General features: G+C 31.2%; 1 protein-coding gene across 4 annotated transcripts in view; it reads right to left on the bottom strand.

Moving 5' to 3' along the window:
* Positions 1–22490, bottom strand: part of ckn (CRK like proto-oncogene, adaptor protein) — a 364013-nt gene that overhangs the window by 135046 nt on the left and 206477 nt on the right. For 3 of the 4 annotated variants that reach the window (XM_088267585.1, XM_088267583.1, XM_088267582.1), the window contains exon 1: positions 6859–7104. The exons of the other annotated variant lie outside the window; for it this stretch is intronic. In XM_088267585.1, the coding sequence (XP_088123711.1) occupies positions 6859–6871 (13 nt within the window). In that variant the 5' untranslated portion in view covers positions 6872–7104. Of the gene's footprint in view, positions 1–6858; positions 7105–22490 lie in introns of those variants that run through there. 4 annotated transcript variants of the gene reach the window in all.

The following is a 22490-nucleotide window of genomic DNA, read 5'->3' on the forward strand; positions in this document are numbered from 1 at the left end:
CTCAGAAATTGTGGGTCCCGAGATAAGGATTCGCCACACATTATGGGAACAAAGGGACACGGATCACGAGAGAGAACGACGCCTACGCCGTCGGGGAATAATTGGATGCAGTTCCGCTGAAAGAGTCCAACCCAAAAATTCGAGTTTAAAAAACGGGCATACAAAAACAGTAAGCTACAAAAACACGATAAAAATATAACAATTTTTTTTTATATTCAAAATATCTAGCCACACCTAGAATTCAAAAATATATTCGAAAATATTATGTTGAATTTGGGTGTTACATTTACACGATACATATATGTATGTCCTAAGACCAGGTTTACAAATAAAATGTTTAAAAATACACGACAAATATGAACACTAATTGGAAATAATTATTTCTTGAATTCATTTTTCAAATGGTGCAATCGACTCAGGAACTCCAGTTTTGCAGTCGTATGTCTACCTAACTAAGCCACAGCGTTTGTCAAATTGCTTCAATACACAGATGGAAGTGTAAAAAGTATTTTTTAACATAATTTGTGGATAGTTCCACTTAATATCGTTATGAAAAATCACTTATAATTTTCATAGTCCAAATTTGACCCAATTTGGATCTTAATAAGTGATACTTTTAATAGGTATGTATACGTCGATGAGGAAAATTAAAAACCAATTCTTTATGTGAATAGAAACAGATGATGTCTTATAGTTTTGGTCACGGTATAGATTCTTATTTTTTTTTGTAATATATTTTTTTACAAAAAAATCATTGAGATTAAAATGACACATACATGAATTCCAAATATTGCCTACTATTCACCCCTATTATATGATAGTACCTGTGAAATAAGGTAGATTTTTGTGAATATTGTGAAATCCGTAATTTTAGTTCAAAAATAAAATTTAGACTTAGCTTCACATACGGTGTTTAAAAATTATACGAAATGCATCGAAACACGCGTCACAATAGATTTTGGGGAAAAAAATGTATTTCCCAAGTGAAATTCAAATTTGAAATGGATAAATATTACCACAAAGAGACTGCCGAATGAATTGATGAATATAAAATACATAAATTATAAGCCAATTCGTCGGTTGGGCGCTTAATGCATAACTTCTTCGAGGGTGATATTAGTGAAAGGTTGAGCATGGAAGAGTCAAATAATGTATTCATAAACTGAATTAAAATTCAAATATGATTCAGGGAATACAATAGAAAAAAGCCCACGTGTGTTTATTAAACATTTTCGAGAATCGGACTCTAAAAAAGACAACACAAGTTATTGATAACTCTAAAAAATCAAAGTAACAAAATTTGCATACAAAATTAATGTCGTAAACAATTTATATCAAACTGCATAAATTTATTTTAATGGTAATACAATTACACATATTTAAAAAAAAAATTATTCATTTAAAATATTAACATTTTTATTTATAACATTATACATTTGAATCATTTATACATATGGAGAACTTTTATATTTCGATTCGCAGTGGCTCTCCATAAAAGAGACTGTGCTCTTGTGCTTGGAGAGTGCACATACATACATTTTATAAATGTGTAATCACGTTTACACTTTTTGATAGATATCTCAAGATAGGGTAGGAAAATTTGTTTTTAAGAATAAAAATACTTCAAAATGTAACATGTCACAACTATTGTACACACATAATAATTTAACCCTCGAAGGGTAGTTATGCCCGTCAATAAATTGGACTTTTGACAACTATTATTTTGATAACCTTCATTACTAAAAAAAAATATTGAAATAAAAATGGTTATGTTCATTCGTTAAAAATCTTAGATTTTCTTTTACATTATTCGCCGTAGCTTTGAAGTTTTAATACAAAATTGCATTAAAATACCTACCTAATTATCTATTTATGAAATTTTCCTAGTCTAAATGCGTTTAGTATTATCATTTAAGAAACTGTGACCGCAATTCTAGAATTAGGTTCAGAAGAAGGGTGGGTATTTGGGTGGAGAGTAACAATGCTCTAAATATTAAAAAAAATGTTCGTTTGTCCAAAATCATAAATCTCCTAAACGTATTTACTAATTGCTTTTAAATTTTGTTTTTTTTTTCACGGGTTTTTTATGTGCTCTTTTCTTTCTTTTCCATTTAACTAGAATAAGCCAAAACAACGCGTGGCTGGGTGCAGCTAAAAAAATTGATTTCTGACATTTCAACTCTAATATTCATACGAAGTTCCTTTGTGCTACGCTGTATCCACGACCCAAGTTCTGTGGGTACAATTCGTCGGATTGCTTTCTCTCAAGTCCGTATTTGGGTCACACCTGAATATTGGAAGTTGATTCATTTGACAATCTGTTCACCAAGGAGACTCCACGATTATATTCGTAACGAAACTATTGTCACGAATTCGAGTTTATCATTCAGATTATTTCTTAACGTTTGAATGATAAATTTGCGATAATTAATAAACTTACAACGAGCCCACGATATAAAAAAATTATGTGAATACGAAAAAATACACATACGATCATGCTCCTGGCCTATTGCGAAGTGGGATAAATTATTATAAACAAAAAAAACCGGGGTAAAAAGGTCAAAAACACGGTATTAACAAATAATAATATGTATTTCTTGAATGTATTTCTTGAATGTTTTTCGCAGATACTTTGTGGCACATTTTATAAACTTTATAAAATAAAACAACTTTGTTTTAACCATTTTTTATTGGTACACTTTATCCAACCGGTATCGACAAGAACCTTGGCATCATCAGGGTTTATGTACTAAATTCTAAAACATTGAAATACATTTAATATTGTCGAAACCGGTTGGATAAAGTGTACCAATAAAAAGTGGTTTTAGCAAAGTTGTTTTATTGTATAAAGTTAATAATTATATTTAAATAACAATGATTTAAGTACGTTCAAATAATTTTTTCAACACATTTTTTCATCTAGCCTATTATATATTACTACTAACCCTTATTCGCACCCAATGGTGCATGGGGCACTGCTTCGTATCGATGCAGAGTTATTTCGATCGTTTATAATATGAAGGCTAGGTCATCAGTCGTGCACTTCTTGTACCAGTCCAGGGTGATAATAAATATAATATAAAAAAGTGCAGATTTATTTAAACTACCATGGGAATCGAACCGGGGACCTCCCTTATGTTACCAAAAGACGCTTTCCACTACACTACGGGGGCGGATGTGCACTGTGTTGAGAACTTTTGACATCTCAACATAGATGAAGAAGAACATGGAAGTCTGGGTAATTACGGTGTATTATGAGCTATCATAGGCTGGTTAAGTGAATACTTTATACACGTGTCATTCTGACACACTGTGTTGAGATATTGATATAACATTTGTTAAGTATAAAATGAATTTATGGTACCTTTAACCCATATATGTATCGAGGTGGTGTATAGAGCATCGGGTGTGTGATGGGTCCTTTATATTTTTTACCATTATACCTTAGTTTTAGGAAAGATGTATTTTTCGATGGTTACAAATGACGTAAATGAAGAAGCTCAATGTGAAAAACGTTACATTTACATGGCAAATATTTTTTCCAATGCACAACATGTTACTATATAAAAAAAATACCTCTCCAAGCACAAGAGCTCAGTCTCTTTTTTGGAGAGGCTCAGCACAACTAAAATTATAATTATAAAATTACATACTAAATTATTATTATTAACCTATATATACCCCTAAATATATTTTGTTGCTCGTTAGTTTTAATTTTTAACAGGACATGAAAACAACTGTAAGTTTTCGATACTAGTCGTATATATAAACAAAACTATTAAAAATAAGATTGTAATAAGTAGAATGTAAAGAAATTGAATTAAATTGTATAAACATTGTAACTATATTAAATAGACAAATAAAATAATAAATTAATGGAAATGCAGGAAGAAAAATATGTAGAAAAAATAACATATCAACACAACGGCTAGGGTACTCGGAGTTGCATTTTCGCACTATTACAAGCTTGTGTCCAATGATAAGCTAGTATAATGTGTACGAGTGCTTTAAAGTTAAAATTTTCAAATCAGGGTAGTAAATAATGAAGTTAAATATAATTTGGCGTTAAATTCAACAACTTTCCTAGTATAATTTAAAAAAATCGAAAATGAAATAAAATAAATCAATGTTTTGAAAATGGTAAAAGCAACATTTCATCTTTACGCAATGGACCACCAGAAAGGAAACATAATACCGATTTATTATAATACTGAAAACTCGATAAGTATGAATCTTATGCTAATTTCGTATTTTTATGAAGAAATTATGCAAAATGTGTGTGTATCCAGCACTTTACAATGAATACGTAATGAAATATTTAATTTAAGGCACACAACGCTTTCCGCTCGTACAATGTTGGCAAAGGAGTCGTATAGCCAGGCAATGCACAATGAAGTACGTATTATGATACATACAAAATATTACTAACTAACTAACTAACTAACCATCACGCCGCTTCCCCGCAGGGGTAGGCAGAGAGAATCGAACGCCACACCACTCTGTCTTTGCAAACATTCTTTGCCTCTTCTACATTCATGCATCTCCTCATACATACCCGACAATTATTACGACTCCTGACCCGGCCGCTTTCAAGTATTTGACATACCTGATTGTGCCAAGTTTTCCTCGGTCGTCCTCTGCTTCTTTTTCCAACTACATTCGCTCCATAAATTTGTTTAACCGTTCTTTCTTCACTCATACGCTCCACATGTCCAAACCATCTCAACAAACCTTTCTTAATTTTATCGATAATGCTTATCTCAGCCTTACATTTTTTCCTTATTTCATCATTCGAACATCTATCAAACATCGTTTTGCCACACATTCGTCTGAGGGATCGCATTTCGACTGCATTCAGTCTGCTTTCATCCTTCTTTTGCCAACTCCATGCTTCGCTTCCATACATAAGGGTTGGAACCAGAACTCCATTGTGTACTGCCAGTTTAGCTTCCGCTGATAGATTTTTATTTGCCAAAACTGATTTTAGTGCACCATTCACTCTGTTCCCAGCATTCACTCTCCTTTCTATGTCATTATCAATCTTTCCAAATATTACCCATTGAGTATTTATAGGTCCCTGGTAACTATCACTTATTTGTTAAAAAAAATTCAAGCCAAAAGTTGTGGTAATCAAGATATGTATTAACTTTATGAAATAAAACTAAAAAAATGTAAACATTTTTATTTTTCTCTAATATTTATTCAATATTACCATGGACTGGTACCTGAAGCAGAGGGCTGATCACCTTTCTTTCACGTGTTAAAGATCAAGATAACACTGCGTTTGTATGATGCAGTGCGCTATGCACCATTGGGGTGCGAAAAGGGTTTGGATGAAAAAGATAAAAAAATTGAGATAAATTTCAATACATGTTATAAATTTCTATTCTTAAACGATTATCTATCAATAAGATTAGGTCAAATAATTTATATGTACTAAAATATACATAAATATTTCATTGAACCACTTAAAAAATTGGGCAACAGTAAATATTAACAAATTAATACACTACACTATTTAAATTAGCGCTAAATCAAAATGAGATAGTGTATTTTTTGTAAAACGCGATTTGTATAATTAACGACGGTCAAATATTAGCTGCGAGATTAAATTCGAATAAATCATACACCATTACTGTCGGTTAGCGGTTAAACCAACATGAAAACACTTTACACATCACACATCTATAAGAGAGGTCGCGCGTGCATCTGTCACGAAATGTCAAATTATCTCGGCATAGAATGAAAATTCCTTCAAAACGACCAATCAGGAACGATCTGCCATCTTTAAATGTTGCATTCCTATTTTTTGAATTTTCGAATTCGGAACAGAACGCCCGAAATACGGTTCTATACACAGGTAATGCTGTAATAAACCGCATATGTGTTGGGTTTTAAAAACACATACAACGATAATATTCTCACATATATAAGTATGTATGAATATATATATATATATATATATATATATATATATATATATATATATATATATATATATATATATATATATATATATATATATATATATATATATATATATATATATATATATATATATATATATATATATATATATATATATATATATATATATATATATATATATAAAAATATAAATTTTAAACACAGGATGTATTATATATTTTGATAATATTATAATTTTTGCTAAATAAAATGTGCATTTCAAAAGAAATTATAATACATCAGAAGGATTGAATTTTTTTTTTTCAAATACAGTATTCTAAATCATTAACACCGTAGTGCAGTGGTAAGCGCGTGTTACCATGCATACGGCCTTAGATTTGATTCTCAGTAGGGTAAAAAAAAATAATAATCGTGATACTAAAATTCATATTTAGAATAAATGATAAAAAGAGCGAATCTAATTTGATTGTCAGTAAGGTCAAAAAAAATAGTAATCGTGATACTAAAATACATATTTAATAAATAAAAGATATATAGAGCAAATATTAATTTTTTATCTTAAAAGTTATGCTTGATACAATTTTAAATTAATTTTGGAAGGAACCTAATATCTAACTATATTCGTTTACCCAATCAGATGATTAAAAAGAATAATATACTTTAATAAAAAATTAGAAAAAAACAATAAATAAAATAAGAATAAAAAGTGCAGTCATTATCTATTGCAAAAATTAATATTACTAAATCAAATACATTAAAAAATATTACTTAATTACCGAATTAAAAAAAAACGGTAATTAAGACTGAAAGCAATGAAAGAATGTAAATATCAAATATATAATGAAAAATATATAATGCATGATAAAAGAAGCGAAGCATTTTTATGACTAAGTATTTTTTTTAAATAAATGTAAAACAAAAAAAAATTACCCTGAGAAATCATCACAAAAATAAAACCATCACAAACAAACACAAAATTCACTTAAAGTCTGAAAAAAAAACTTCACTTATTATTAATAATTCGAACAATGCACTATTTTGTTTACTTTTCGATAGTTATCTTTCGATGTGTTATGTTCGATCGGTATGTGTAAATATTAATTACACACGTGGGTCGTAGTAGCCGGCTCGTCTACGTGCCGGAGCGGAGATGGCGTGACGCGTGCGGACGGCGCGGCGTACTGGGCGCGAATGGAGGTTGTGCAGCTACTACAGGGCAGCCTGGCGACTAACGCATTCAAGACCGGACGCCGACAAAAAAAAAAACGCAAAACATACACTTGAGATTTTTGCCCGCAAAATTGACTAATTCCGAACTGCATTTGCGAACAAGTATTATGGTTTAAAAAAAATCAGTTGTGCATGTTTTCGGAATGCCCAGAAAATGTACTATATCCCAGCAAAAGCGGCATATTTTTAACTTAATATTTACCCGCTACAGGGCAGAAATTATTGTTTTTGCATTTTGAAGAAAAGGTATTGTTTAATTATTTTTTAAAATATACTTAATAATTTTCAAATGGAGAAAAAACATTCAGGTTTTACCTAAAAAGATCTTCTGCACAGTAAAAGGTCAATTAATGGCATGATATTTATTTTTAATACATTGTAAAATATTTTTAAACTTTAAAAACGTTCTCCTGAAAAATCAATTTTTTGATTTTTGACGTTCTTGAAAGGAGTGAGCGATATGTGATTATCTATTTCCTTGAGCTTTATCTGTATTGTTTTATTATTTTATCTTATCTTGGTAGATACACAAAGGTATTTATAACTAAAAATGATAAATTGGATGTGACAGACATTGTGGCGCGTTTGTGCATTCGCTTATCTAATTTTAGATTTTTAGAAATAACCCATTGAATCTTGCGATGTAAATAATATTTGGGGATCGCCATATCCCTTTTCTACGCCCAATCATGCATAGTGCATCTTAACTTAACGATAATTAACTTGATTATTTATTACATGTTTATATGCATGAATGGGATATGATATGCAGTTCGCAGTATATATATATATATATATATATACATTTCGCTCACTCCTTTCAACAACGTCATATATAAAAAAAACTTCATTTTTCAGGATATCGTTTTTTAAGTTTAAGAATATAATGGAATGTATTAAAAATAAATATCAAGCCACTTATTGAACTTTTTACTGTGCAAGAGATCTTTTTAGGTAAAACCTGAAGGTTTTTTCTCCATTTGAAAAATATTTAGTAAATGAAAAAAATTATTAAACAATACTTTTTCTTCAAAATGAAAAAAAAACACTTTCTGCCCTGTAAGGGTAAATATTAAGTAAAAAATATGCCGCTTTTGCTGGGATATAGTACATTTTCTGGGCATTCCGAAAACATGCACAACTGAAAACTGTCAATTTTTGATATATGACGTTGTTGAAAAAAGTGAGCAAAATATATTATCAGATAAAGTAAATGAATACTTTAAGACAATAAAAATAACTCCTAATTGGAAATAATCCAGATCTGTGGACAAATATTTGGACACACTCAAAATACTGTAAAGAAAACATTAAGCGCTAGTTATTGGAATTTACATTGTAAATTATTTGTTCTTGAATATTTTTCGCTGATACATTGTGGTACATTTTATAAACAAAAGAAAACTAAAACTTGGTATTTAAACACTTTTATTTTTGGTACGATTATCCTGCCTACTCACGTCACTATGAATATTTCTGTTTAGTACATATCCATTCCTGATGATGACAAGGTCTTGTCGAAATCGCTTGGCAAAAGTACCAAAAATGAAAATGATTTAAAACAAAGTTTAAGTTTTATTTTATAAAAAAAACTACTGCTTGGCCATGTGGAGTCAATATATATTATAATTTTTTAATCGTTATTTTTTATTGCAATAACATAATTTATTATTCGTATTTAGATAACAATTTATTTCGTATAATAAATGACTAAAATAAGAAAAATGTTAAGTGCTCTTGGGATGATATTTAATTAAAATGCTGCTATTTAAAAGAGCAAAATTAAAATATTTTTAATTTATGTTTAACTTGGTAAATACCAATGGTATTTAGCAAGTAAAAATTTAATTACTAACGGAGAGATATTACCAAACAGTGTCCGAAAATTATAATCAATCAATCCAATTATAATAATTATGGGAAAGGGATCAGTCCTGCCTTCTTGAATCTAGGAGTAGAGTATATTTGAAAGGATTGCCGAACCGATTTAAAACGCGTCCTTAAAGGTTTAATGAGCACGGATCTGCATTTGATATAAAATAATGAGGTCGGCGATAAAATAACTCCGGATATATCTGAAATATCTTAAATTTTACACTCCAGAGATACTCTACTACTACTAAGATGTTTACTGAAAAATCAGACTGAGATTATCGTAAAGTATTTATTTGTAGCGTGGGCGGTCGCCTGTATCGACTGCCGCCTACGAGACGATAAATTTGTCAAATAAAACAACATCTTGGAAGTGTTCTAATGCTATCATAATAGTCTGGCGCCGGTCGCCAAAGTGTTGAGAATATTAGGTTATTTAATATTCTTCTTCTTCTTTTAACCCTTACCCGCAAAAAATGGTGAATATGAACTGCCTAGTACGTAAGCAAGCACTGCTTACGTACTAGGCAGATCATTGTCGGCTAGTGTCGCGGACTCTTAAGTCATAGTTTCTCAGTTCGAACTCACTCTACCACAATTTGATACTTATTTCTAATAATGAGCCGCTTAGGCTCACAGGAATAGAATGAAACTGAAATATATATGTCTTTAAAAAATATATATTTATACTTATTCACCATTCTTCATTTGTTTAACTATCTCGATGGTAAAACACATGAGGGGTCACAAATCTGGGTTTCTCCACCTCAGAGTTACTTAAATTGACATCTCAGCGTATAAAATAAAATAACTAGATAAATTATAAGCTTAACAAAAAATTAAATGTTTTCAGGCGTATCCGTATATGTGTATAAAATAATTTCAGAAGAATCTATACATATAAATAAGAGTTCTCGTCTAAATAAAAAGCTTACTTAACTCAATTATGGTATACATACATACTGCCGAGAACTCACATATGAAAGAACGTGTCAATTATAGGATATATACATATATACCACTTTTAAATTTTGAGTAGTGTGGTTGTCAATCGTGGAGAGAATGGTGTGATAAAATAAAGTTATTACTTTAACCAGCATATGACAGTTCGGAAGCCGTGTAAATATCTAGACTTCTATATTCTTCTATGTTGAGATATCAATTAAAACACAATTTTCGATATGATAAGATTGTTTAAATTACTTTATTTCATTTGTATTTTATAAAATGTACGAGATATGTACCATATGAACTTTAAAGGTTGGCATACTTCATTACAAAAAACTAACTAACTAACCATCACGCCGCTTCCCCGCAGGGGTAGACAGAGAGAATAGAACGCCACACCACTCTGTCTTTGCAAACATTCTTCGCCTCTTCCACGTTCATGCATCTCCTCATACATATCCGCCGATTATTACGACTCCTAACCTGACCACTTTCAAGTATTTGGCATACCTGATCGCGCCATGTTTTTCTCGGCCTTCCTCTGCTCCTTTTTCCAATTACGTTCGCCTCACTTTTCACTTCATTACAAAATTTAAAATAAATATTTATAAATACATTAATAAATGTTGTAAATGAAGGCGATGAGTGGTTTTTTTCTAATTTAAAATAATTAAGAAAATCTATCTGGTTAAATACAATTTAAGGGAATTTTTAAATATTTGATAACACTTCGCAGTCGACTGTTTTAAGAGGAAATGGTTTAAATAAACTTCGTAAAATCCTTTGAAGTATAATTTCAGGATATGTTTTGTGTTAAAAATTTATGGAGATTACTTAAAATAAATAAGTAAATGGAAACACGCAATTTGAAATTCTGTTAATCTGTTCAAAAAGGAATTTTACCCAAAACCAAAAAGGGCATTATCGTGGTCAGATAATGGCCTGAATAATCTCCTCCTGGTAGAACCTACTATTTATTTACCTATATCGTTTGGCTAGCTTCTCAAAGGAAAACAAAAGGACGCATGTTTCCTGTCCATTGTTTGAAAAAAGGAAGAAGAAGGTCTCTGTTTACAAACATTAAGAAAGGATCAATCCTCTTAGCTGGACCCATGTCAGAAGATTAAAGGATTCTAATGGATTTTGTTACAACAATTAAGGACGATTACACCGATGATACTTAGAAAGCAAAGGTAAACTTAAACTTAAGTCGGAGGTTGAAATAAAAACGGTTTGTCACAATAAAAATCATTTATATGTATATTAAGTCAACGATTCAACGACTTCACAAGTTAACTAAAAATTAATTTAGTCTAATATGCATTAAAATTTGAATTAAAGTTATCAACAACATTTTGAGTGTATTTAAAATACTTGTTCACAAATATGGGTTTCTCCTCTTAGGAGTTATTTTACATTTGACATCTCAACTTTGAAATTTTTAAAATCATGGCACGTGATGAATAATAAATAAAACCCTTATCCGCACCCAATGGTGCATAGGGCACTGCGTCATATAAACGCAGTATTATCTTGATCGTTTACGCATGAAGGAAAGGTGATCAGCCCTCCGCTTCAGGTACCAGTCCAGAGTAATATTGAATAAATATTACAGTGAAAAAATCACTTATATTTATTTTACCCCCCTTGGGAATCGAACCCGGGACCTCCAGAACGGTAGCCGAGCGTGCTGACCATTACACTACGGAGGCGGACATAGATGATGAAATTGATCATATATTTGTGACTACCAAAAATTTGACTAGTGTAGTTGTCAATCATGGGTAGATGGTGAATGTTACACATAGTGATCACTTAATCATTTCATTAATTGATTCGGCAGTCACTTTGTGGTAAAATCTATCCATTTTTAATTTATGTTTTACTTAGTAAATACCACTATTTCTTTAACACGATTGATTGAAGTAAATATTTAAACACACAACTCTATATTTGGTCATTAACTTCCTATACATTTTGCCTTTTTTAACCGTACTGGCTTCAATAATTTCATTAATTGATTCGGCAGTCACTTTGTGGTAAAATCTATCCATAGAAATAGTGGTATTTACTAAGTAAAACATTAATTAAAAATCACTTAATCAGTCTATGATAGGTCGTAAGCCCTGTAAATATCCAGACTTCCATATTCTTCTTCATCTATATTGAGAAGTCAAAATTGTAATGTTAATACTGCTAGAATGATATCATGACTTATTAACACGGTTATCAGCCATTTCGTATTTTTTTAAAATTTGATTAGATTAATTAGTTTTGGCTACCACGCAGTCGTGAGTTTGGATGCGATTAACATTAAAAATAACTAAATAAGAAACCAGGGAAAGCACGAATGATTTCATTTTAATCATTACTTGGTTGTTTAAATTATTATGTTAACAATATTTCACAACTTATAAAATAAACTTAAATTTTTCATCAGAAATGTTACTCTTGGTTTGTATCTACAATATATATTATTTATGCGCATGTTATTTTAAGTATTGATTTAAGTATTCATACTTAAGTAATAATAACCCAAATGACGATGTGAAACCGAAACAAGACTTAACAAAACTTAACAGACAACCTTGTCTACAACACAAAAAAACGAACAAGACGAATGGGGATTATTAAATTTGATTATAGGGTTGGTTAAAGCCCACTAAATGATAATAGGGTTCAAAACGGAGTATTAATTGTTTAAGTAAACAAATTTAAGGGAGAAACGATTGAAATTTTAAGTGATACACAGTCCAGACAAAATTTTTTTAGGGGAAGGTTCTATGCATTACATAAGACAACGATACTGTCAAAATGTTGGTATTTCTTATTTTTTTCCTAAATGCTATTTAGGAAAATGCATTTTTTTATTATTATTTATAACATATTGTAAACCAGGCCATGGATTTTCTTCGAAAGACATCTAGAGGAAGACCAAAAAAATCAGGGATTATACAGAAAGATACATGATTCGAAGGCATGGCCTAGGTGACGTTGTACATGATAGAAGGACCTACAACCTGAGGACGAGGCGAGCTGACCCCAACAGTCTACAAAGACAATAAGTTGGGATGGAGTCAGGAAGAAGAAGAGAATTCGAACCAATATTAGATGGAAACACATTTCTTGTACAATCCTACAGGATAGGAAGAATGCTTTTTTCTCTTTAACTAACTAACTAACCATCACGCCGCTTCTCCGCAGGGGTAGGCATAGATAATAGAACGCAATTCCACTCTATATTTGTAAACATTCTTCGCCTCTTTCACATTCACACATCTCATACAAACCCTCCGATTATTTTGACTCCTGATTCGGCCGCTCTCAAAAAGTATTTGACAAACCTGATCGTGCCAAGTTTTTTTCGGTCACCCTCTGCTCCTTTTTACAACTATGTTCGCCTCATGATTTGTTATTTACTCACTCATTCATTCCACATGTCAATATGGATATTTACATAAGCAGATTTTCGACACATTTTGCCATCAACTGTCGGAATTTTAAGCAAAGGTATTGCCTGTAATCGACATTTTCAGAAAGCGAAACGATATTTATAAAATCAAATATTTAGTGTGCAACAATTATTTGAACTGAAAACAAAAATCAAGCGTGAAAGTGACGTATTTCAAAACGATTGAAAGCAAGACAAAGCAAAATATGTAATTCTACAGTTTATCCAGATTTAAAATTATTGTCGTTGGAAAATTCGTTTAACATACTAAAACGGGCTGCGTTCATCTCATGAATGTTTTTCGCAGATACTTTGTGGCATATTTTATAAACTTTATAAAATAAATCAACTTTGTTTTAACCACTTTTTTATTGGTACACTTTATCCAACCAGTTTCAACACTTTTTTATTGGTACAACAGTTTTTGTACCAAAAAAAAGTGGTTAAAATTTAATAAAATTTATTTTATAAAGTTTGCGTTAACATAATTTGAAATCAAGAGATACAGAGAGAAATTTATTGGATTTATTGTGGTGTAAACTGCGCGAGTGCAGGGTTCTGGGGGTGAATATGGCCTAATCACTATTTTTGTATGAAATTTTAATAATATTTGTGAATACTGTTATGTTTTAAACGTTTGTTCGGATTTATTAGACCCCAGCAATTTAGTTTTTCTGCTTTAATTCATGTAGAAAAATAACATATTTGATAAGTAATTTTTAACGGTTTTTAAATAGATAATATTGACACGAGTGACATCTGGAAACTGATTATCGCTTATCGTCTATATAAGTCGATACCAGTAGATAAGAAAAATATTAATAATATTAATTTGATATTTGATATATGATTATTATTTAATTTAATTTGAAATATTCGTACATTTAACATATGTACGAAATTTAGCTTATCGTGTCAAATTTATAATGAGATGTTTATGAGAAAAACTTTTTTTTATTGCAGTGGGTTATATTTAATTAAAAAATAATTAAGGAAAATTAGCATTAATTAATTTATAGTTCCATTAATTTGTTCGGCACTCACTTTGTGGTAATATCTATTCATTTTTAATTTAAGTTTTACTTGGAAAACAATTTATTGCTTACATTTGTTGCGATTCTTAAGACCTAAATTTAATTTAACCAGTTTTTTTGAAAGGAAAAACTCGCCAATTTTCTATTTTTAGATGCTTGTCTGTAGGTAAAATGATAATAATATAGAAGTCAGATATGTATGATACATTGAAATACAAATTTAAACCAACTGACTAACCATCATGCCGCTTCTCCGCAGGGGTAGGCAGAGAGAGTAGAACGCCACACCAAACTGTCTTTGCACACGATCTTCGCCTCTTCCACAATCATACATACACGCCGATTATTCCGACTCCTGAGTTAACCACTTTGAAGTATATATTTGAAATACTTGACCATGTCTAGTTTTCCTCGAAAAATAAAATCAATTTTTCTTTACACAATTTTGCAATCGGTAGGAATCGATTCCGAGACGTAAAATTTCGCAGTCGTTCATCTACCCAACTATGCCACAGCGCGTGAATATGTTTACCTAGCATATTAGTATACGAGTATGTATGTATATGTATAGATACATTGTATAGCATTATGAAGATATGTAGGTGTGTACAACGTGCATACAAACCTATCATATGTATAATATAAAAATCTCACGAAAATTTTATTAGTTCGTAAATGATACGACCGTAAACTGAGGTCGCAATCGTTATGCTCCAAGTCCATTTTCAACTATTAATTATGTATTTATTAAAAACTGTGAAACTGACCGTCTTATTTATGGTTGCATAAATCACTCCCGAACTTTTGTTCAATAACATCTTAAATCTGACACACAGACGCCAAAGTAGGAGAAACGTGAATAAATCTTGTGGTAACAATTTAAAATTTAAATGATCGCGTTTGAAAGGCGATTTTTACGATTCTTCCCGCCCACTTTCAAGGGCTTCGCTCCAGAAACGCATTGTTACAGGCACATATACCGAATTGTAAATTACACATTCGAAGCGAGACAATTCGAGATTTATGTGTGAACTATCTACGCATTGTTTAACACGTATTCAAAATTAATGCGGTATGTGATATTATAAAATGCAATATTTATAGCTTAACATTTCTAGAAATTAATAAGTTAAAAAAAGTAATACAGAGTATTGGGGAATGTCCCCAACAAAAACAATCTCAATCAGTATATATTTGGATGTCCAAATTTTTTTCAGTCCGCCTCCATAGTGTAATGGCCAGCACGCTCGGCTACCATTCTGGAGGTCCCGGGTTCGATTCCCAGAGGGGGGGGGGGGTCAAATAAAAAGTGATTTTTTTCACCATAATATTTATTCAATATCACCCTGGACTGGTACCTGAAGCGGGGGGCTGATCACCTTTCCTTCATGTGTTAATGATCACGATAACACTGCGTTTATATGCAGTGCCCTATGCACCACTGGGGTGCGTATAAGGGTTTGAAGAAGAATTTTTTTCAGCTATTCTTCAGAAATTTTGGCAACAGTGTATACATATTTTTTTATTAATTTTATTATAGCCCGCCTCCATAGTGTAGTGTTTAGCGCGCTAGGCTACCATGCTGGAGGTCCCGGGTTCGATTCCCAAGAGGGTCAAAATAAATATCAGTCATTTTTCAGTCTAATATTTATTTAATATGACCCTGGACTGGTACCTGAAGCGGAAGGCTGATCACCTTTCCTTCGTGTATTTAACGATTAAGATAACACTGCTTCTATACGATGCAGTTCCCTATGCACCATTGGGTGCGGATAAGGGTTAGAAGAAGAAGAATATTATATTATTATATAAAACAAGATACAATAATAATAATTTGGATAATATATAGGGCCATTTTCATAAAATACTACCTCAAGGGCGCTTATAACGATTTGAATAAGATGATGATAAAAATGATAGAAAAATAAAATAAAATAAATAGAGTAACGTGTTACCTTTTTGATAGCAACATAAATTATTTTCCAGACTTCATGTAAGATAATTAATACCAAAATACGCTAAACCAATAAAAAATGCGAGTAAATTCAAAAAATATATATAAGCAATTCATTAATCTGAATAACGTCAAAATAATGATGATATAAAACTTGACTTTTGTTCCGTCTTAATATGAAACATAAAACAATCACAAATAAAGAAATACATTTATAAATTATTTTAAGACTATATAGGAAATTTTTATACGGCTGTTGTATGTCAATAATTTGAGTTGATATATTGTACATGGATGAACTAAGCGACGTTGTTATGAGATCAGCGTATCAAAATTATCCTACATCAAAGGCCCAAATAGAGGGTTCAAAAAACTTTCGCTAGCCAAATTCTATTTTCCCATCGAAAATAGTAAACATCTTTAAACTGGGCTAAAACAGCACTGCTTTTCATAACATTTGATTGACTGATAGCTGCCAGTTCGTCGTTATTCCAACTCACGACACTATCTTAATTTATGACGCGTTACTATCCGTACCAACGTTTTTGATACACAAGTCAGTGAAAGCCATTCCATCTTCTAAGGCTTCAAGGAACATTTACTACCCATTTACTTTATGCAGGACAACAAAGTTTCTTAAGATACAAAGAAAGATCACAGGTCATGGGAAGTAAAGCGATATACCATAAACACAACCTGCTACAAATAAGTAAGCCAAGGAATATACCATAGACAAAGTATAAGACGATGTGACAAGACAACAAATCTAAAACATGAGATATGTCTACAACATTTTGAGTGTGTCCAAATAGTTGTTCACAATATCTGGATTATCTCCAATTACAGGAGTTATTTTCATATTATTTTTCAGTCAGCCCCGTAAATGCCCAGACTTCCATATTCTTCTTTATCTTTGATGAGATGTTAAAAAAATAATATAAAAATAACTCCTGTAATTGGAGATGATCTAGATTTTGTGAACAAGTATTTGGACTCACTCGAAATGTTGTAAATAAATTATCTGGTCAAATTATAAGCTTAAATAATAAAAATGAAAATGGTATTTTCTGGCGTTTCTAATGTGAGTGATTATAATCCAGGATTCGGACCTTACATACTAATATAAGAGTTTCTGCTTAGTAAAAAGCTTCTTTACATCTCACCAAAAGATGTCTCTAGTGAAGTTCTAGTGATTCAAGAACAAGGTTTCTAAATTGGTTCATATATATAGAACTTCCAAGAATTTGAGTAGTGTGGTGTCAATAATGGGTAAAATTGGTGAATGTTACACGTGTGTAAAGTGATCACTTAAACCAGCCTATGGCGGTCGTCAGCCCCGTAAATGCCCAGACTTCCATATTCTTCTTCATCTTTGATGAGATGTCAAAAAATAATTTGAGATATGTCAATGATGCTTATCAATCAGAATATTTTTTAGATCCAGAAAGTAAACTAAATAATATGTAAGTCATCAACTTATTTGCTTATAAAATAATCATTTACTTACAGAGCAGACGTTCAATTACAAACTTATTTTAGAAGATTAAACCACCCATACATTATGAATATAATAATTCATTGAAATGCTTACGCGTACATTAAAAAAATGTACTAGCATATAGGAAGTTTTTTTTCTTCTAAAAAATCGAATATCATACCAGTACACTGGAATCTCTTTTTTAAAATAATCATTTACTTACAAAGCAGACATTCAATAACAAAAACTTCTTTTAAAAGATTAAACCACCCATACATTATGAATATAATAATTCATTGAAATGCTTACGCGTACATTAAAAAAATGTACTAGCATATAGGTAGAGTTTTTTTTTCTAAAAAATCGAATATCATACCAGTACACTGGAATCTCTTTTTTAAAATAATCATTTACTTACAAAGCAGACATTCAATAACAAAAACTTCTTTTAAAAGATTAAACCACCCATACATTATGAATATAATAATTCATTGAAATGCTTACGCGTACATTAAAAAAATGTACTAGCATATAGGTAGAGTTTTTTTTTCTAAAAAATCGAATATCATACCAGTACACTGGAATCTCTTTTTTAAAATAATCATTTACTTACAAAGCAGACATTCAATATCAAACTTATTTTAGAAGATTAAACCACCCATACATTATGAATATAATAATTCATTGAAATGCTTACGCGTACATTAAAAAAATGTACTAGCATATAGGAAGAGTTTTTTTTTCTAAAAAATCGAAGATCATACCAGTACACTGGAATCTCTTTTTTAAAATAATCATTTACTTACAAAGCAGACATTCAATATCAAACTTATTTTAGAAAATTAAACCACCCATACATTATGAACATAATAATTCATTGAAATGCTTACGCGTACATTAAAAAATGTACTAGCATATAGGTAGAATTTTTTTTCTATAAAATCGAAAATCATACCAATACACTGGAATCTCTTTTTACATACAACATTTTGAGTGTGTCCAAATACTTGTTCACAAAATCTGGATTATCTCCAATTACAGGAGTTATTTTCATATTATTTTTAACATCTCATCAAAGATGAAGAAGAATATGGAAGTCTGGGCATTTACGGGGCTGACGACCGTCATAGGCTGGCTCTTTTAACATGTTTTTTATTCACAGTTTCAAAACAACACGCTGCTGCAGCCCTTAATTTTCGATGTTCTTGCTCGTAATTGCGTTGAATGTACGTTAGTTACGTTCATGTTAAAAATACTAAAAGTTGTAAAGCGCCATTGAGGTGATATCTCACGAAAACTGGGAGATTCAAATAAATTGTCCGATAAATAATTAAATAAAATATGAAAAGCTCACGATTGAAAGTATCGCTGAATTTACAGCTGATGATGTTCTCTGCGAGAAAGATGTACTGATAAAAACTGATATGGAGGAATATACCAAAATTCAAGGAAGGCGAGGTTGATGAAACAGGTCCAATTATAATAACTGTAAATGGCTAATAAACTTGAAAATCATTTTATAAAAAAAAATGACAACAAAAATTGAGTGAAAATAAATCTTAACGTAATACGGATGTCGTTTTTAAGTAGATAATATATTGTTATAATAAACGAAAACATAAGGTTGTCAAAAATATGATATTCCTCGAATTAAGTGAGATATAAAGTTTATTATGAACATAATAAACACGTGCAGTTACGTCTTCAGCTTATGTCATAAAAAAGCCTTAAAATTTCTCATGCGCGAGGTATGAATTGCCGAAAAAAAAAGAAGTGAATACGCATAATCAAAAAAAAAACTTTTTAAGATTCAGATAAACCCACTGACCCAAGATTACATCTTCGTATGTGCAAGACTAGATCGAATAAATCACCAACTCAAATTGATCCACTGAGGTAAAAGTGGATTACGCATAAAATCCACAAATTATGGAGAGTATAAACGATGAGTGGGAATTTTGAAGAAGGTCCTGTAAACTAGCACTATACCTGTCAGGAGCAGATAAAGCGACCTATCTCGAGAGAAAAACATTTGTCTTCACCGATCTATTTTCGCCCCGACAAAATTAGGCCACTGAGTAGAAACAAGACGGTTATCCCTTACGGCACTTTTATATAATTAATGGATGATCGGGGATTTTGAAGAGGGTACGACAAACTAACAAAGTACCTGTCATACCCCAGACAAAGGAGACATTCATTTTGGGCGAAAGGTTTTTTGTCTGTTCCAAAATGGTGGTCTGGTCCTTATGTTTTTTTTCTTTTCTTCTCTCGACCCCTGTTGCTTTTTTGAGGAACCCATTATTTATTTATTTGCAATGTCCCATGAAAGGTTCTGGGTGATTTACGATCCGTAGTTTAGAAAGGTGGAGAGCCACAGGGATCAGTTTTCGGTCCTCTATAAATGTTGTCAATAGGTTTTCTTCAGTAAATTATAAATCCAGTGACATTCGGAATTTTAAGACTTTCAAATTGAGTTCAAAATGTGGGTGCAATATGTTTCGCATTAGTTTATTCGGATTTGGGTCATTAAGTTTACAATACTCACATAATACTAAGCGGTAAAGTTCTCAGTATGTCCATATCACCAGCCTATATTGCATAATGCACATGAAGTAAAAATATCAAGTTTTCGGAGTTTGGCAGCAAAATATATTTAAAACAGTCCTCAAAGAATACGATAGAAAGATAAATATTTCTCACGGTTTAGTTAAGTAATCAATTAAATTATCCTTGTCATTCATCGTTCACTTTGTATAATACCACTTAATTAAACACAAATTCGTGACTACAGGTATCGGAATAAGCATTTCATCAACAGGTCATTAAAATAAAATTATTACGGTTTGACATTTGAAAAAAAAATTAAAAAGTTGAAAGAGAGAAAAGAGACGAAAATATACAAAATATAGAAATCAATTGTTTGCTTCTATTACATTAAAATTTATTTTTGTGAGTATTGTTATTAATGAAAATATGTATATCAATTTTAAACTCAATCAAATTTAGTATCACGCCATTTTCTCACGGAAGTAGACAGAGAGGATACAATATCACAAAGTCAGCATATACGTACATACATGTACGTAGCTTTCTGAAGATTCATACGTTTCTTCAAACTTGCCGTCCGGTTATGTAGACCTTCACAAAACCAGATATGAGGTTTTCGATCAATTCTATCATCCAAAGTGCCAAATCAATGACATATTAGTGCTTAGATCGAGATCGCCAATTCCCATTAGTTTTTAGTGCTCATGGTCTGCAAATGTACCAATTAAATTAATAAAACAATTGTGTACCGCACGCTCCCTATACTACAAACCTACAAACGATTTTGGGTTATTTATTTATGATGGTTTCGTTTTAAATGACAAAATTGGTTGGTGATGATTTCGTTTCAAATAACAGAATATAAAATTTTGTTCAAGGTGATAAATGCTCTTTTTAATCGTTTGCAAGGTTTCCATTCTTTTCACTTCGCCAAACTATTTAGAAATCCAATTTTAAAAAAAATTAAACACGTCACACCCTTACAATTCGTTCTATTTCTTCATTCTTAACCTATTTTTTTAAGCATTTCCACAATCTCCTTTCCTCAAATCTCTAATAAAATCATGAAGCGCCTTTGAGGTAAGATTTTTACGAAAATGGCGCTATGTAAATTATCCAAAATCAATATAATTATTACTTACATTAACCAAAAGGTATTTAAGACCTATTCTATTCTACGTAATCGCCATTTTAACAGTATATTAATTTCATACAATTTGTTCGATTATCTGCCAATTATAACGCGTTTATTACTTTAGTGAAATTTTATATTCCCAGCACTACGTCATTTAATTTACTTACTTAAATTATTAACAGGAAACTGAAATAATAAAATCAAAGTGTATGAACGGAAATCTGACTACTCATACACAATAGTGGGGCAATTAATCACTATTGAAGATATATTTACTTACGTACCATTCATAAATCTTAGTCTCCCCAGAAACGGAAGAGTAACACGGCACTTTGTGTATATGATATTTAAAAGAAGGGGGTTTTATATTACTCGAGGCGAGGGTTCATGTATTTCGACTAAGTGTTTGAGCTTTGTTCGCGAGCTTTCGATTCGCTGGCTTCGTTGGGACAGTACTTAGCCGAACCCGTGCATTGTTCTAACGAGCGTTGGGGCGAATCGCCTTTAACGACTGCTTGTCATGCCCCAATACAAAACAACACTAATTCAAAGAATATGATGTATTTCTCGTGTTCAGAAGCGCTGTTCATGAAATAATACGAATTATTTATTATACATAATTTGCATGAAAAAATTCATCCAAAATGCAAAACATTATATAAAAAACAACCTGTGGAAAGAAAAATGGGCCACTGAACACGTAATAAATAAACAATTAAATATTTTTTGACATCTCATCCAAGATGAAGAAGAATATGGAAGTCTGGGCATTTACGGGGCTTCCATATTCTTCTTCATCTTTGATGAGATGTCAAAAAATAATATGAAAATAACTCCTGTAATTGGAGATAATCCAGATTTTGTGAACAAGTATTTGGACACACTCAAAATGTTGTAAACAATTGATTGTG

This window comes from Brachycentrus maculatus, unplaced genomic scaffold (genome assembly GCF_059751285.1).
Source record: "Brachycentrus maculatus isolate JH-2025_06_01 unplaced genomic scaffold, ASM5975128v1 h1tg000299l, whole genome shotgun sequence".
Taxonomy (NCBI): domain Eukaryota; kingdom Metazoa; phylum Arthropoda; class Insecta; order Trichoptera; family Brachycentridae; genus Brachycentrus; species Brachycentrus maculatus.